The sequence below is a fragment of the Lolium rigidum genome, chromosome 4, assembly GCF_022539505.1.
Source record: "Lolium rigidum isolate FL_2022 chromosome 4, APGP_CSIRO_Lrig_0.1, whole genome shotgun sequence".
NCBI lineage: Eukaryota > Viridiplantae > Streptophyta > Magnoliopsida > Poales > Poaceae > Lolium > Lolium rigidum.
Genome location: NC_061511.1, coordinates 161,055,831 through 161,073,740, shown reverse-complemented (window position 1 = coordinate 161,073,740; position 17,910 = coordinate 161,055,831). Strand labels below are relative to the sequence as shown.

General features: G+C 40.4%; 1 protein-coding gene across 5 annotated transcripts; it reads right to left on the bottom strand.

Annotated features, from left to right (window-relative positions):
- Nucleotides 1-942: 942 nt before the first annotated feature.
- Nucleotides 943-6,224, bottom strand: LOC124706167. Of its 5 annotated transcripts, XR_007004325.1 has the most exons (7): nucleotides 6,016-6,224; nucleotides 4,396-4,512; nucleotides 4,250-4,306; nucleotides 3,580-3,687; nucleotides 2,749-2,820; nucleotides 1,719-1,894; nucleotides 1,225-1,341 (listed from the first exon to the last, which is right to left on the bottom strand). XR_007004325.1 is itself a non-coding variant. In XM_047237818.1 (6 exons), the coding sequence occupies exons 1-6, from the start codon at nucleotides 6,205-6,207 to the stop codon at nucleotides 1,216-1,218; spliced, it is 672 nt and encodes a 223-aa protein (XP_047093774.1). In that variant the 5' UTR covers nucleotides 6,208-6,224; the 3' UTR covers nucleotides 943-1,215. The 5 variants fall into 5 exon arrangements, 4 of the variants coding, with proteins under 4 accessions (XP_047093774.1, XP_047093777.1, XP_047093776.1 ...); XM_047237818.1 differs by lacking the exon at nucleotides 1,719-1,894 and having other exon boundaries at nucleotides 943-1,341; XM_047237821.1 differs by lacking the exons at nucleotides 1,719-1,894; nucleotides 2,749-2,820 and adding an exon at nucleotides 2,948-3,029 and having other exon boundaries at nucleotides 1,233-1,341; nucleotides 4,249-4,306.
- Between the last annotated feature and the right edge of the window lie 11,686 nt (nucleotides 6,225-17,910).

Genomic DNA, 17,910 nt, shown 5'->3' with positions numbered 1-17,910 from the left:
AGGTGCGCATATGCCAAAGATGAGCTCGCTCGACACAGCCACGTTGTGGATTCGCATTGCCTTTTGTTGCTAGCCTGCGATCCATCAGCATTATGGACGACGGTCTCGGTCGCGTCATTGCCGGAGCTAGTATACGTATGTAGACATAGATGCCTTGCGGTAACCGCTTATGATTGCCGCCGGCCTGCCGTAGCGGCCGCCGCACGCACATGCATGCGTGCAGATGCAGCGGCGACCGTGTGCTACGTGTCGAACGGCGTTTTCGTGCGTGCGTGCATCTGTAATTCTGTATATCGGTCGGCGCCGGCCGGAAAGACAAAAGATATATACTAAGTATAGATAGGCAGCTAAGCTCCGCAGGGATGTGCGGCAGGGGATTAAGAAGTTTTTGATCTGGATATAGCTACATCTGTATTGGCATCTCCAAGATTACAACTACCAGTATCATTCACTACACCAGGTACCCAGATTGCCGGCACAAAAAAGTGCCGGCAAAGGTACCAAAAGTGCCGGTAAAGATTTTTCAAGGCACAAAAAAAAGTGCTGCGTTTATTCCAGTCGAGGTAGGTCTTTGCCGGCATTTTTAGAAAAGTGCCGTTAATTATATTTTAAGGCACTTCCAAAAATGCCGCTAGTTAGTATTGCCGGCACTTTTGAAAGATGCCATGGAATCTTTTTGCTGGCACTTTCCAAAAATGCCATAGAATCTTTTTACGCAGCACTTTTCGAAAAATGTCACGAAATGTTTTTACCGGCACTTTTCTAGGGATACCATCTAAACTTTTTGCCGGCACTTTTAAAGGATGCCTACAATTACTTTTTTGGGCTTTTAATTCTGGTGCCGCTGATTATTTTCTTAGGCATTTTTAAGGTTGCTATACTGCCTGCAAACATTCAAGTAATCTACAATCAAGCATACATCACACTCAAGAAGTCAAGCAATGTTTGAAACCAACATTTTGAACATTCAAGGATTCACAATCCAGGCATCTAATAACTTCCATGACCAACAGTGTTCATCTCCACATCATGAACATCATGGTTTGAAACCATTAGATAAAATACACAACAAGGTTCATCTAACATGGTTCATCTAATTGGCTTCCATCTTACTTGTCTAACCAACAGGGTTCATCAAGCAGATCTGGAACACAATCACACATCATACTGGCTTCCATTTGCTTGTGGCTTCTATCCCATGTGTCTCTTCACAGCCTACTCGCAGCCCAATGCCCAGGAGGAATATTGTTTGCCTAAATTGTACAGCACCCGGAAAAGACAATGATCCTCTACAAGAAGATGCAGATCTACTCCAAATCCCAGCAGTTCCAGTAATTTATCCTGACAAAAAAATAGAGTAAAGCAAGTAGTCCACTTTAATGCAAACACACTTCGATTCCAATAATGCAAGTATACATACAGTAATTCATGGACACATAGGCAAACAATATTTAGAGATTTGTTGTGTATGGCTTTGATGCCCATATACGCTAAGTTTTGTCAAATATATGCTTATTAACGAAATATTGGCCATACACATGTAGATCTATATCTGTCCAACAACCTTATACAGCAGAAACTAAAAATGAAATTTTATTCAGTTCTCCGAATGCCAAATGGCTCTGTGGTTTTACGTGATTGTGTGCACAACTTTAAAAACGGTGGATTCCCTAAATAACCACACAAATTCTAATCCTTTCCGTCTCCAAAATCCTTACTGTGACTGAAAAAAGTAACCGTGGCTTAGAAAGACAGAAAGTAGACGGTTGTTGTAGGGCAGAAAGAGGAGGCTGCAGACGTGCCGCACGTGGGGGTACAAAACCACTGCTGCGTAGGAGACGTCAAAACGCAACTTCAGACCTAATTCAATACGTATGTGGAGACTCAATCAGACCTGTGGAGGCATAATTTTCTTATCAGATTTCTAATGAGACCATATAAGAAAATGCCACGGCACTATTGATGCAATAGATGAAAACCTTCTAGTATGATTAAATCAATAGTGATTACAGAGGTTTAAATTATGTGATGAACATTGAATTTGTAACATGGATAGGCCGTCTACTTTGAAAAAAATCACCATGTTCCCCTTAGTTTCTGAACCTATCAAATAAGAACACTTAGCTAACAATAACAAAAAATTAACCTGTAGATAACTTAATACAAAAATTGACCTGATGTATCAAGTACTCAGTTATATCAGCTTCAGCGCACGGGTTAATGCAACATGATGAAATTTGAGGATATAGATATTCTTATGGATATTATATTGCTCTTGTGTAATGTCATAAACCTTATATAATTTTGTTAACATTACATGGGAGACAAATATTTGTTGGGAAAAGTCTAAATATGCATGAACTAAATGTTAACCAATCCATATATATTAACAATGTATCTGATTTACATTAAATCTTACACCTATTTTCACCTATAGGGGTTTCCCCTTTCTCATAGACGTAACCACTGACTAAATGCAGTGACACATTTAATTACTAAGTCCATCAGTTCGTCATTTATTTTGATGCTGAGTTGCAGCCCACAATTAATTACTAAGTCGATCAGTTCGCCGTTTATTTTTATGTTGAGTTGCAGCCCACAATTAATCCTTGAACTTATTGATATTTGTTTTTGACCTAACAATATCCCATGGCTTCATAGGAGGCCAACTGACAGTAAATCATCAAATTAACATTAATGTTTAAAGTCATCCAGGATATATCTGATCATAGCAAGGAAAATACTTACTTGAACAAAACTGAGCATTGCCCATTTTGCTGGATAGGTGTTATATGCAGTGGCCCTCAGAACTGGTGTAACCTGGTAAATAAAAGAATTTCACGATTAACTCAACCTCAAGCGTGCATTGATCTCCATATTTTGTGTGCTTTTGGCACTACCGTACCCACCCATACTGTATCAACAAAAGATCTGATACGAAACTAACCTATTCCGCTGGTTCCAATCTAGGTGGTTTCCCCATTGAAATTCTTATCGGCTTGTCATCTGTTGCCCATGTGCCGTGAAATCTAGAAAACATTACAGATAAGTTGGTTTAGGAATTAAAAAAACAAATCAATCAATTTGATTGTTTCAGAACTTGTGGACGTCGGTCAAATAGGTAGTGTCCTACTCAAATGGCAAGTACAGATTATTCAAGTTTCAAAAGATAAGAAAGACAGAGGAACCAGTAGGTAGGGCTGCTTAAATATTTTCCTTCAAAAGAATGCAAACAAGACACAGAGTACAGAACAAATACTTCGGATACTAGCTCAATATCCAAGGGTAGCAACAACCATTTTACAGTAACATATGATGAAAATGGACTAAAGAATTAAAGTGACATCACCTACAACTGGGAACAGTTTGATTTTAGAACAATGATTAAATGCATTTGTTCCAGCAGTTAGCTGATTGGAGCATTTTGGAACATTTTAGACAACATTTTGGACTGGAATAGTGGTGACAATTGGATTGCACAAGGTAAAAGGAAACTTGGATCTGAAGAGCAAAAGAAGGAATAAGAATTGGTCTGCTGCAGGAACTCTAGTCTAGGTAGTCCTCCTTGTCTGTATATACCTGAAGCGGAGAAGTAAGCCCGGTGCATCGATGCAAGGCTGCGGTTGACTGTCGCTGCCATGTCCATGGCAAGCCTAATCCTCCAGGCCTTGTTGATAAAACTTCTCGCTACACGGTGGAAATAACACACACAAGTCAATCATCTCAAATTCATAAAGAGAGGTGATTCAGAAACGGAAATTTAATCCCGTTTAGCAAAGCTCAAGCAAGGAAACAATAATACAAATAATAAATAGCGAAGGCAACAAGAACACAAACCACCTTAGTTACACTTTGTAATCATTAAGAGTTCAAAACATCCAATTAATAACTCAAGTCATATTCGAGGACTTTACTCAGAAAATAAGTTTCTTCGCACTCTGGTCCAACACAAGAAACTTTCAACATGCTGCCAAATAACTTAATATAGGATGGGAAATCACTCAGCTAAACGGACTAGGATATGGGGACACTTGAGACATCTGCCAAAAAACTATTAACAACATATTAACATAGACATATTTGAACAACTATTAACAAGGTGCGGGGCGGTCCTCAATTGAGTAGACAATTATTTCTTGACACAAGATGATCCTCACGGGGCTAAATTACACGAGAATATAATTATATAACCAAGACAACGACAGTATCCTATGTGTACAAAAACAAAAATGAGTTTGGATCAATTACCTTGTAATTCTCTATCGCCATTCTGCTTTTCTCCTGCTTCCTTGAAAAGTAACGCAGCCTGATTGAATTCAAAACGAAAATATCAAACAGGAACGATGTATGATGATAAAACATATATACTGCAGAAACAGAAGCTTGGATGTATACTCGTATGACTTGAGCATGAGCCCTAATTTTCCTCCTTATATGTTCTTTTTCTTCCTCTTTTTTCAAGTCAAGAGTGTATCTGAATCGCCGAGAAGCATTGAGCACAAGTGCAGCTTGCTGCCAATGGAACAAAACGATAACAGACAATGTGTAAAGTTAGGGAACTGACTATACTATCAGTTATGATTATATGTGCAGCAGCACTAGTAGAAATAGCGATGCAAATTTGGCATAAGTACACAAGTTCAAAATTCCCTAAGAAACATTCTAAACAATGCACAAACATATAACAGCAGTGTGTAAAATTAATGAACTGACTATACTATCAGTTATAATTGACTGTGCAGCAGCACTAGCAGAAGTAGTGATGCCAATTTGGCATACATACACAAGTTCAAAATGCCCTAAGAAGCATGCTAGACAATGCATGAACATATAAAGCATTTTACTTCCAAGGCGAGCGATATGCGCGCAAGCATCCATGAATTGGATAGTTAGGTAATCAGAATCACATTGGTTACATTATGCAAGAAGAGAGTATTTTACAATGCAATAACAATTAAGATTTGAGGGACTAGAATTCAGAGCAATCCATCTTTTAATGCTATGTGAACCATATGCTCCATCCCCAACGAAAGCTCTACTTCACAGGAATAAATAACGCCAACAGGCTAGGCAGGCCCTGGTATTGGGGCGCAACTGAATGTAAATCATGAAACGTAACTGAAATCAACAAATATCGCTTTCGGACTGTTTCAGCGCAACTTTTAGTAGGCAGTTCAGTTATAACATATTCTTAGCAATGCAGTAGAAAATACATGACAAGAGCAGCAGTGATCCCATACTCAAGCAAGGCACTCTCTGCTACGTCTCAACTCTTCACTCTGTCCAACTGTCCATGCATTTATAGATGGTAATTTTATCTCGTATAGTGTGTGTATTACTTGGCACGGCAGACTTATGTACATGGCCAAGTAACCTAAAATCATGAGCTCTTATTTGACCCCCAGTGAGATTCTTCAAACTCACAACCAAGAGATGGCAGCATGATAACAAACAGGTGTACATATCAATGGCTAGGTTCACTGCAATTCAGTGTCTCGCTGAAAACCCAATTGCATACTAAGCCAGACGGTTATAGATGAGCATGTATGTAGCCAAAAAACACTGGTCGCAGAGACTTGAAACTACTAATTTATCCCACCACTCGCTACTGTGGATGCAGCAAACCAAAGGTCACCAACATTGAGGGATATGACCAACTCTCTAGTACAGGTGAGGTCCATGATCCTTGTCCCAATCATTCTGGAGCCAAAATTTTGGCATAATCAAGTGAAACTAGCTGGCTGCAATGAATAAGTTGGACAACATACGCAGCAGCAAACCAGGCATCAACATATTCGGATGGTAAGGTAACAACAACAGAAAATCGAGAACCAACACCCGTCTAAAATAAAGTAAAGGCATTCTATGCGAAATTAAACCACACATTGCACCGCCAAGCGTAGCCCGAAACCAAGCAGGCAAGCAAAGCACCCTGCAACCCCCGTAGTAGTGGAGCGAGCGCTGAACGCAGCAGGCGAGCAAGTTGGGTAGTAGTAGGGAAAGCGTCGTACTCACCCTCCATCGGCGCAGCCGCTCGACGGGCGCCCGCTTGGCTGGGATGTCGAAGGGGTCGTCCCCGGGCCCCCGCACGGCGACCCGGAACACGCCGTCGCAGCCGTCGTCGTCTGGCGTCACCTCGTCGTGGCGGCGCACGTAGCGGCCCGGCGAGGCCTCGGGCGCCTGCACGCCGGCGCCGGCCCCAGGCATCCTCGGCTGTTGTTCAGGAGAGATGACACCTCGCAGCACCGCGGCCGCCGCGCCCCCGATCTGCACGCTTAGTACCCCCCCCCCTCCCCCGCGGGGGCTCGGAGGAGCGGCGGCGGCGACAGTGACGAACCCGACGGCTAGGGTTAGGCGCGGCGTCGCGCTCAGGTGCGGAAAGGCGGGGTGCGGGTAGGGATACGGTGGAGGGGACCAAGAAGAAGCTTGCGTGGAGGCGGCCGGCGTTGAACTGCACGTCGGCGAGCGGTGGCGGCGCATTGGGGAACCGAGGATGCGCGAGAGAGAGAGCGGTAGGTGCGGGAGAGGAGAATGACACAGTTGGTTGATTCAAATTTTACATTTAAGCCCTTCAGTTTTTTGGGAGGGGTGGGAATGCTGGGATTACCGGCACTTTTACCAAACGCCAGTATACATTAACATTGATGGATTTTTTTGGAAAACTGCCACGAAAAATAGCAGCACTTGGTAAAATGCCGGTAATAAGCAACATTACAGGCATATTTTGAAAAACTGCCTAGAAAAAAATACCGGCACTATGGTAAAATACCGATAATAATCTATCATTAATGGCACTTTCTAAAAATGCCACAAATTAGATGGTAATTTAAGGCATGGATTAGAAAGTGCCCCTAATCACTATCATTAGCGGCATATTTGTAAAGTGCCGCCCAGAAAAGTGCCGGCAATACCGGTACGTGAGGTAGTGATTGTAGATCCTCAAGCAACTGTTACATCGGGAAAGCCTTCACTTTCATAAATTGTAGCCAAAACAGATGTCTTCGGAAAGAGTTACTACAAGACGTTTTTGTTACAGTACTACAAATCTTCTCACCTGAGTGTATTAATTATTAGGTTGTGGATAAAGATCTTTGTATGTAGTAACTCCAAATAAACAAAAGATGTAGGTTCGTTGCCATCATGCAAAACCATCCATTTTCAACTCCCATTCACCCCTCATTGTCGGACTTCCACATTTTTTTGAGTAGTCACTTTTTTTTTAACGGGGAAGGATGTGGAGCACGCAAAACTTCCATTTCAGCTCAGAAGCTATGTACATCATGAATTTCAAAGCGCAGTCTCTCAATCGATTGATTGCCACAAGAGCAGGACAAGAAGTGTTGCTATGAGCCGAGTTCCTACTTCCTACATGAACTGGTGGGCTCAAATCTTAAAGATCTTTTTGCTCGATGAGCACAACAATGGGCAATGCCATTGATTTCCCTGCTGATGTGGTAAATGGAGGGTTGCAAGGGCCTTGACAAATTCTAAAACTTAATGGCACGTTTTAAATCTCCCAAAGAACCACGGGGTCTTTTGCACCTGGAGCCGCCGCTGCTCTTGCTAAAGAGCTATTGTCAGTGAAGAAAATGGGTTCTGCAGCTGCATGGATGATGCCAAGTGGCCCGCTAGAAGTAAAGCTCCAGCTTCGACTTGAATCGGAGATGAAATTCAGGGAACTAACGCCATAATGAAGACATCTGTATGAGCCCTGATCGAGCCAATGAAGATATATTCCTAGACCTTCCGTTGCACGAACGAATCCAGTCCTCTTCATTGAAGGTGCATTAGCATTGAGCTTTGGACCTGCAAACACAAAATCACATGGAACCGAAGAGCCTTGCATTGGGCTGGTTGAGCTATGTTGCTGGAGCAACCTACTTGGAGCAGCAGAATTAGGGATGTCAATCTCCAGGTCGTTTAGAAGTGCTTTTGCTCTTATGGCCACATGATATGGCATTTTTTTCCTGCAAATTAACTCTTCGTTCCTTGATTTCCATAAGCAAAAAAGCAACGTGAAAATGTTTTGCAAATCATTACAGTGGTGATTAAGAGCCAGTAAGTTCAGAATAATTTGTGAAACATTGTTTTGGTTCTAGGTAAAGACATCTGCTCTAGTAAACCATGGACCGAGGAACCAAGAAGGGCAATTAAGAAAGAGATGTTGATCATCTTCAGGAGTTTATTATTAATATGCTTAGAGTACCTGGAAGCCCTGTTGAAGGAATGACACGTCTCAAAAGTCTCCATGCAAATGTTTTCACTAGAGTTATCATTTCTTGCACTTCCGTACCTAAGCTAGCACTTTTTTTTGTAGCATCATCCAGTGGCACTGGAAGGGCAAACCATCATTCTCTAAAGCTTGCAAAGAGGTCATATATGCTGATTTAGATGTGCACTTATCATTAGGACTTCATTGACATGGAACAACATGCGGAAGCTAGGGATGATCTATTTGGAAATGATGATTTAAGTGATCAAGGTGGAGGAAATAGTGATAGTGGGTAGTTGTAATATCCCAGGATTTGGGGTTACAAAAAAGAGAGGAAACAGATGTGTGCATTGCATTCATGCATAGAAAATCCGGGAAATTTTCGCACTTTAAAGTAAAATAGTCACAGTAACTGGGTAGTTGTAATATCCCAGGATTTGGGGTTACAAAAAAGAGAGGAAACAGATGTGTGCATTGCATTCATGCATAGAAAATCCGGAAAATTTTCGCACTTTAAAGTAAAACAGTCACAGTAACTGAAGTTTCACTTGACCTTGATGGAATTGAAGTAGCTCATCAAGTCAAACGCTATAAACCTCAATGTAACTTTGTTTGAAACCTTGTTATGGGTAGAGAGGATTTGACCTAAGGGGTTAGATCAAATGGAACTAACATCAACACAACAACATTTTACTCAATGATCAATTGCTTGATCTTATAAAGATCAAGATATGGTAATCCTTGCCATAACATCTGAATAAAATGAAGTAACTATTCATCTGAATAAAATGAAGTAACATCTTTAATTGGGAATCAAGTAACAATAAAATGAAGAAACTATTCATGACTTATCTTTTCCATGTCTAAAACTAATCCATGATCCTACCATGAACCTCATGGTAATCATTCCACTTCAATCTTGGAAACATGACAAGGAGATCAACCCGAGAAGTATATAATCTTCTCTATTCCAAATTATTATACATCAAACCTATAGGTGAGAGTTATATATTAATTATTAGAGAAGCAATGATAAACCTTGAGGCAAACCTTGGATATATATATCCATAAGATCACAACATCATCCTTAAGAGGAACCCTATGATATTATTCAAGACATTCCCTAGAGAGAGAAACCATTTATGTTAAACATAGATATTGATGATCACATCATTCTCTATGAAGCCTAACCTCAGGTTAGTATTAAAGTCCTTCCCAAATGAGAGAGACCATTCATACCAATCCTAGCTTTACCTATTTAAGAATAAAGGACAACCATTGAACAAAAGTATTAGGAGATAAACCATTTCATCTTGGAGTGGTGAGATAACCAAATATCAAATGGAACAAGACTATATCCATGAATTGGTGAAGTAAAGTAGTGACTAATCCAATTAAGTATCTAGGTGGAGAGTCAACCTTTTCATACCTAATGAGATACTGTGAGTACACCATAAACCCTAGAATAAACCATTCCTATATGAGAGAACTCAAGCTATGGTGTTACACTCAAGTTAGTTGAGGCAACACTTGGAACTGAGGGAGAGAACTATCCATATAACCAGATGATAAAATCATCATTCCTTGAGAAGAACTCTAAGTGGATATCTCAGGCATTCTCCTGGGATATAAACTATAGGGGCAACCATAGTAGGCCCATCCAAGAAAGTAAAATACAAGTGCTATGCCCTAGTTGATCAAGACAATACTTGATCTTAGAAGTGAGAAACCTATTTCATGAGAGGTATCTTAGGAAGCTAAACCTTGATCATTATAAATGGAGTAATGCTCATAAACCCTAAGAACTTGAGGTAGAAGATATTAAGAACTAGTTGATCATGTCTAATACATGATCATGCTTCAGAGATATGTGAGGATAAGTTAAATCCTAATATCATAAGAAGATATCATCCATCACATAAAATCATAGGGAGACTACTAGCAACCCTAAACCATTTCCAATATATTAATTGGAGAAACAACTCGATAATAACAAACCTTGTTTAGTTCAGCCCCTATATCAATCCAAATGATCTTGGATTGAATCATCCTATGAGTGGTGAGGAAGAGCAAACCTAGCAAAAAATATGGTGTTAAGTCACATATAGCACTTATGCCCATATCTCAAACCAACTTGTGAGTTACTTGATGATCACAATTCACAAGTAAAAAACCCTAACCCATACCTCAAATCCAGTTGTGTATCACTTGGGTGATCACAACTATAAACCTAGTTCACATTTGAGATTCAAACCATTTACCATTAGGTGAATATCATTGGAACCCAAAAATTGCTCACTAGTAAATCTTATGCTTCAATTATTGAACATAAGAGGCACCTAGTGCTAAATCCTATAATTGAAACCCATGTGTGGTGATCAACCACCTATTATTATAACCAAGATCAAACCATGAAGAGAGTAATATTTTACTCTAGGCATTTCATGGTGTTATTAAAATATAACATTAGTAATGAACTTAAAAGGGGGTTATGATAGAAAATTATAAAACCCTAATAAATTAGTGCTCACATAAAATCACATGTAAGTCATTCACTTATCAAATAGAAACCAAGTCCTACTAACAACCTCTAAAAAATACTTTGAGTTGAAAGTATCAACCCTAATAATTCAAACTGATTGATCCACAAGAAAAACATAAAATTAAAATGAGGATATAAATTCATGCCTATTTGCTATTTTGAATAACCCACAAGTATGTAATATAATCCAACATAAAGTACTTGTTTCAAATAGAATAGTGGTGTAATGGTATTGCACGACATACAAATGAAACTAACATAATTAAAACACCTGCAAAAATAACAGAATTCAAATAAGAATTTAAATAGGCAAATAATAAAATAGAAAAAGAAAAACAGATATAAAAGAAAAAGAAGAAAGGGGCTTACCTGTTCGGCCAAGCCCCGCACGCATCCCAACTTGCCAACTCATTAGCAGCCTCAGGAGCAGCCCAACACCACGGCTCGGACCAGCCCACTTACCGATTCACTTGGATAAGAGCGAAGACGACGTCTTCGTCTTCGTCTTATTCTCTGGACGCCCAGGGGCTCGCCACCGCGACACCCAGCACCGCGTCCCGCGGTCGCCGCCGCCGTTGTTGACCTTCAGCGCACACCAGAGACCATATAAAATGTGTAGAAGCTCTTAATTTGACCCCTCTTCGTTCCAATCGTGCGAATTCACGAAACCCTAGCTCGCCGGTATCCGCCTCGCATCGCTGTTCCTCGCCACCCTAGCTCCGGCTAGTGTTTCTAAAGCTTCGCCTTGATGTCGTGATCGTCCTCGACCAAGGAATCGTCCGCGGGAGCACGGAATCGTCAGCCCCAAACTTTCTTCTCCGCTCCCGGCCACCGTCTCCGTCGACCGTGGAGTCGCTGTCCGGCCACCTCTGCCTCACCTGAGCCCTCCTCAGCGTTCCTGGTGAGCCTCTTCTCCTCGTAGACTACTCCACGCTCTCCCTAGCTTCCTGTATCGTGCCATCGCCGGAGACCTGCAAGCCCCGCCGCTCGGCCTTGCCGTCGGGCAAGCGCCGGCGACCAATAATGGGCGGCGCCACCATCATTAGCTTCCCCGTGTCGCGTAGAGTAGCAAGAGCATCAACACACACCCAAAGATCGTTTGGAGTCTCGCCGCCGTCGTCAATTCCCGCCGGCAGTGAGCTCCCAGGCCACGTTTTTGATTTTGACCAGCCACGCCGATGTGGCGTCTGACGTGGACCTCTGGCCCACAGGTCAGTGCCTCTGCGGGTAGGTTTAGCCGTGTGTATTTAGTCATTCGTTTTAATTCAAATCCAACAAATACTGAAACTTTGCAAATATTTACAAAATTCAATTCAACTCAGAAAAATGTAAATGAGATATCAAAATACCTAAAAAAGTAAATACTATAAAATAAAAATATAAAATGAAATTTTATTTTTAATAAAAAATTAAATATTTAATATATATTAATTAAATCTTTTCTCTTAATTCTAAATGTAATTAAAATTCAGAAATTATGAAAAGTTTCTAAAATAAGTTGTAAATAAAGAAAATATGAAAACTCATTTTTCCTTTACCAATAACTTATTAAATCCTTGTTAGGAAAATTTAAAACCCTAATTAATAATTGTCTTAATTATTAATTCTTTAAAAATAAGAAAATGTCAAATACAATATTATTTTTATTTCAAAGTTACTAATAACCTCTACTATAATGAAGTTATTAACCTAAGAACTATATGGTAATTAGGAAACCCTAATTCCATATTGAATAAAGACTACAACTCTATAATTGTATGTGAAACCTAAAACCCTAACACCATTAGGAACCTGATGACCCACAAGTATAGGGGGTGTATCGTAGTATTTTCGATAAATAAGAGTGTCGAACCCAATGAGGAGCAGAAGGTGTTGACAAGCAGTTTCGATGAAGGATTCACTGTAAATGCTCACAGACAAGTATTCAGGGGTTTTGATATAGCAGATGAATAAAGTACAAGTAAGTAAAGTGCGAGAGTAATAATTGCAGCGAGTGGCCCAATCCTTTTTAGCACAAAGGACAAGCCGATTTGTTTACTTATAATGACCAAACGTTCTTGAGGACACACAGGATTTTAGTCTAGTGCTTTCGCTTCATATAGCTGATTAATCTTCATTGTTTTGATAAGTGTTGTGTGGGTGAACATATGCTAATGCACCGCCCTTCCTAGGACTAATACATACTTGTGATTATACCCCTTACAAACATCCACAAATACAAGAAAGTAATTAAGATAAATCTAACCACAGCCTTAAACTCTGAGATCCTGCAATCCCTCTTGCATCGATATACCAACGAGGTTTCAGGTTTCAGTCACTCCGGCAACCCCGCAATTAGCAAACGAATACAAGATGTATTCCCCTAGGCCCATAAAGGTGAAGTATCATGTAGTCGACGTTCACATGACACCACTAGAAGAATAACACCACAACTTAAATATCATAACATTGAATATTACCCAACATAATTCACTACTAACATTTAGACTTCACCCATGTCCTCAAGAACTAAACGAACTACTCACGAGACATCATATGGAACATGATCGGAGGTGATATGATGATGAATAACAATCTGAACATAAACCTTGGTTCAATGGTTTCACTCAATAGCATCAATAACAAGGAGTAATCAATACGGGAGAGTTTCCCCTACCAAACAATCAAGATTCAACCCTAGATGTTACGGCGGTGACGAGGTGCAGCGGTGGAGATGGCGGTGATGATGATGGAGATGATGGTGATGATGATCCCAATGATGTCCAGCTCGATGACGGTGACGATGGCGTCGATTTCCCCCTCCGGGAGGGAATTTCCTCGGCGGATTTCAGCCTGCCGGAGAGCTCTTTTCTCTCTGGTGTTTTCCGCCCCGCAGAGGCGGCTGTGTCTCCTCGCGATTATTCTCCGGAGCTTAGGTTTTCGGGACGAAGAAGTACGCGAAGGAGAGGAGGCCAGAGGGGGCTGTGGGTCCCCTCCCCACAAGGCGGTGCGGCCAGGCCTGGGCCCGCGCCGGCCTATGGTGGGGCCCATGGCGGCCCTCCTCGGCTCCTCCTTTTGGCTATCTCCGTCTTCTAGAAAAATAAGATTTTCCGTGTAATTTCCGTCAATTGTTGATCTTTCGAAATATTGCATTCTGACGGTGTTTTTTCCAGCAGAATCCTGACTCCGGTGCGCGATTCTCCAATAATCATGAAACATGCAAAATAGATGAAATAACATAAGTATCATCTCTAAATATGAAATATATCAATAAATAACGATGAAATTATGATATAAAATAGTGATGCAAAATGGACGTATCAACTCCCCCCAAGCTTAGACTTCGCTTGTGCCCAAGCGAATCTGAACTCGGTAAACAAGACCACATGTTTATGGAGTGAAGAGTCGATAAATAAAATACGGACAAGAAGCATCATATTAATTCACACAAGACATTCTAGTGCACAACTTCCCCATATGATTCAACTTGAAACAAGTAAAAGGAAATCACAAATAAAGGTGCATAGGAAATCATAATTGGTGATGGCAAACTTAGTTCTTGGTCAGAGAACAATTGACAGATTGTACTTATCTATCGAGCAGCGCTCTTATATTAAAGCTTATATGGCAAAACTTGCATACTCAATCATAATAATATCCTCATAATCATTGATAACCTTCAAAGCTATATTCATTCGGATAAAACTTGTACTCAACAAGGAAGAATAAAAGACATGATTAAGTAGATCACAGTATAAATGGTTTGATCACAACAACTCAATTGCTTGCTTAAGATAGAGGGAAATAGGTTTACTGACTCATCATAAAGTAAAAGATAGGCCCTTCGCAGAGGGAAGCAGGGATTAAATCATGTGCTAGAGCTTTTTAAGTTTTGAAATAATATAGAGAGCATAAAAGTAAAGTTTTGAGAGGTGTTTGTTATTGTCAACGAATGGTAGTGGGTACTCTAACCCCCTTGCCAAACAGACTTCCAAAGAGTGGCTCCCATGAAGGACGTTATCTCCACCAGCAAGGTAGATCATCCCCTTCTCTTTTGTTTACACATGTACTTTAGTTTATTTAAGGATGACACTCCTCCCAACCTTTGCTTTCTCAAGCCATGGCTAACCAAACCCTCGGGTGCCTTCCAACATTTCACATACCATGGAGGAGTGTCTATTGCAAAATTAAGTTGCTTACTGATGAATCAGGGCAAAACATGTGAAGAGAGTTATTAATGAAAGTTGATTAATTGGGACTGGGAACCCCGTTGCCAGCTCTTTTTGCAAAATTATAGGATAAGCGGATGTGCCACAAGTCCATTATGAAAGTTGCTCAACAAGATTGAAAGATAAAACACCACATACTTCCTCATGAGCTATAAAACATTGACACAAATAAGAGGTAATAACTTTTGAATTGTTTAAAGGTAGCACATGAAGTATTTACTTGGAATGGCAGGGAAATACCACATAGTAGGTAGTTATGGTGGACACTGATGGCATAGGTTTGGTTTAAGGGTTTGGACGCACGAGAAGCATTCCCTCTCAGTACAGGTCTTTGGCTAGCAAGGTTGACTAGCAAGCGTAAGAGTTGAGGGAAACAAACAAACATACATGTGATAGAAACAATCATGCATCTTCCTTTTAAGCACAAACAATTTTAACTTCAGAATACTAAGCTAGGAACTAACAAGAAAGAAAGATAATGAAATAACATATCTACATGTATTTCCTCTTTTCTACTTAAACTCAAAGTGTTGTTACTATTGACCAATGCTAAGTTTGCCAAAACCAAATAGATTTACTCAATGCTCCCAAAGTGATACCAATACTAACAACAAGATCAATCATATAATAGAGATTGCAAACTAAAATAAGATGTGCAATATGTAAATGATAAAACTTCTCATTAATATTCCATAACGATAACTCATACCAAGGGATACATAGATAACCAACTAAAAGAGAGATACTTCCATACTGCAACACATCTTATATGATAACTTCCCTACTCATGATATGATACTACTTGATAGTAAAAAGGTAAAAGATAGTGATGATGTGATACCGCGGCATTCCCCCCAAGCTTGGAACAAACCAAGGGGATGCCAATACCAATGATGAATTAATCCTTCGGCGGTGGTGAATTCTTCCCATCATCAGACTTCCAAGGAAGAGGCTCTCCATCAACAAACGACATCTTGGTCTCCGGAATCCTGAAACTAGCAGCATAACTTATGTGTTTAAACCTGTTTTCATACTCACGAGTTTTGATTCGAACATCATAGAGTTGAGCTTGGAGTTTGTTGGTAGTGTCGTGAAGCGAGAAGATATCGTCCCACGGCTTTGCGAGTCTCCTTCTTGTGTCCATCAATAAGTTCGGACACGATTTTGTGGAAGATGTCCACTTCACGCTCAGCCATCTTCTTGTAGTTGAAGACCTCTTGTTCTAATTTCTCCATCTCGTCCTCCAAACTTCCTTCTCCTTTAGGACCCCGGACATCTTCAATCTGCAACTCTCCATCTACGAGCAACAATTCCTTGGGGTGCATCTTCAGCTCGTTCATGTACGGGCTGACGACATCCTCAAAGAAGCTGTCCTTCGGAGTTCCCGACGAAGACATGCTGGCTCTAGATCCGACGCAGATCCTGGCAGAAAATAGCTCCAAACAAAATGCGACGAGAAAACGATATACGGACCTCCAGGGGTCCGGGGGATTATATAAAAGAAATTTTCACGTCAGAAGGAAAATACTAGGTCGAACCAGAGTCGGAGAGGGACAGCGAGGGGCTCTCCTCATAGGGTGGCGCGGCCAGGCTGGGGCCCGCGCCGGCCTATGGGGGCACGCCCTCGTGCGTCTCTTCCACTCCGTTTCGATCTCGTAATTTTTCATATTTTCCAAAAATAGCAAAAACATTGTTCGAAAAGTTAAACGCGGAATTTTTATTACCAGTACTATTACCTATTCAAAGTCGAACTCTGCAGAACTGTCAATTTGGCCTTTCATGAAAGCTTCCGGAGTTACCACTCGAATAACGTCAACATCTTCATTATAAGAATCACCAGAGATATAATGCTTGAGTCTTTGTCCATTCACCACTTGTGTGGCATTGCCTTGCAGAGAACTAATTTTAATTGCTCTTGAACGATACACCTCCACAATGACATATGGTCCTTCCCATTTTGAGAGTAATTTCCCTGCAAAAAATCTGAGACGAGACCGATACAATAGGACTTTATCACCAACATTAAATTCTCTTTTGATAATTCTTCTATCATGCAATTTCTTAACTTTCTCTTTAAAGAGTTTAGCATTTTCATAAGCTTCACTTCTCCATTCATCTAGAGAACTCAATTGTAGCAATCTCTTCTCACCGACAAGTTTAGGATCTTTATTTAGTTCTCTTACGACCCAATAAGCTTTGTGCTCTAGTTCTAAAGGTAAATGACAAGCTTTCCCATAAACCATTTTATACGGTGACATACCCATGGGATTTTTATAAGCGGTTCTATAAGCCCATAGTGCTTCCTTCAATTTAATAGCCAGTTCTTTCTAGATTTATTAACAGTCTTTTGCAAGATAGATTTAATCTCTATATTTTATAATTCTACTTGCCCACTAGTTTGAGGATGATAAGCGGAAGCAATTCTATGATTAATACCATATTTAGCAAGAGTTTTTCTAAAACCACCATGAATAAAATGAGAACCTCCATCGGTCATAAGATATCTAGGAACTCCAAATCTAGGAAAAATAATATCTAAAAGCATTCTTAAAGAGGTCTCACCATCGGCACTTTTTTTGGGTATGGCTTCCACCCATTTAGTAACATAATCAACGGCGACAAGTATATGAGTGTTACCTTCGAAGAAGGGAAAGGACCCATGAAGTCAAATCCCCAACAATCGAATGGTTCAATAACAAGAGTATAATTCATAGGCATTTCATTGCGTCTGGAGATATTACCAACCCTTTGACATTCATCACAAGATAAAATAAACTTTCTTGCATCTTTGAAGAGAGTTGGCCAATAGAAACCTGATTGTAGAACCTTTTGCGCAGTTCTATCTCCGGCGTGATGTCCTCCATAAACACTACCATGACACTTACTCAATATCTCTTGTTGTTCATATTCGGGAACATATCTTCGCAGAATACTGTAACATCCCAAGT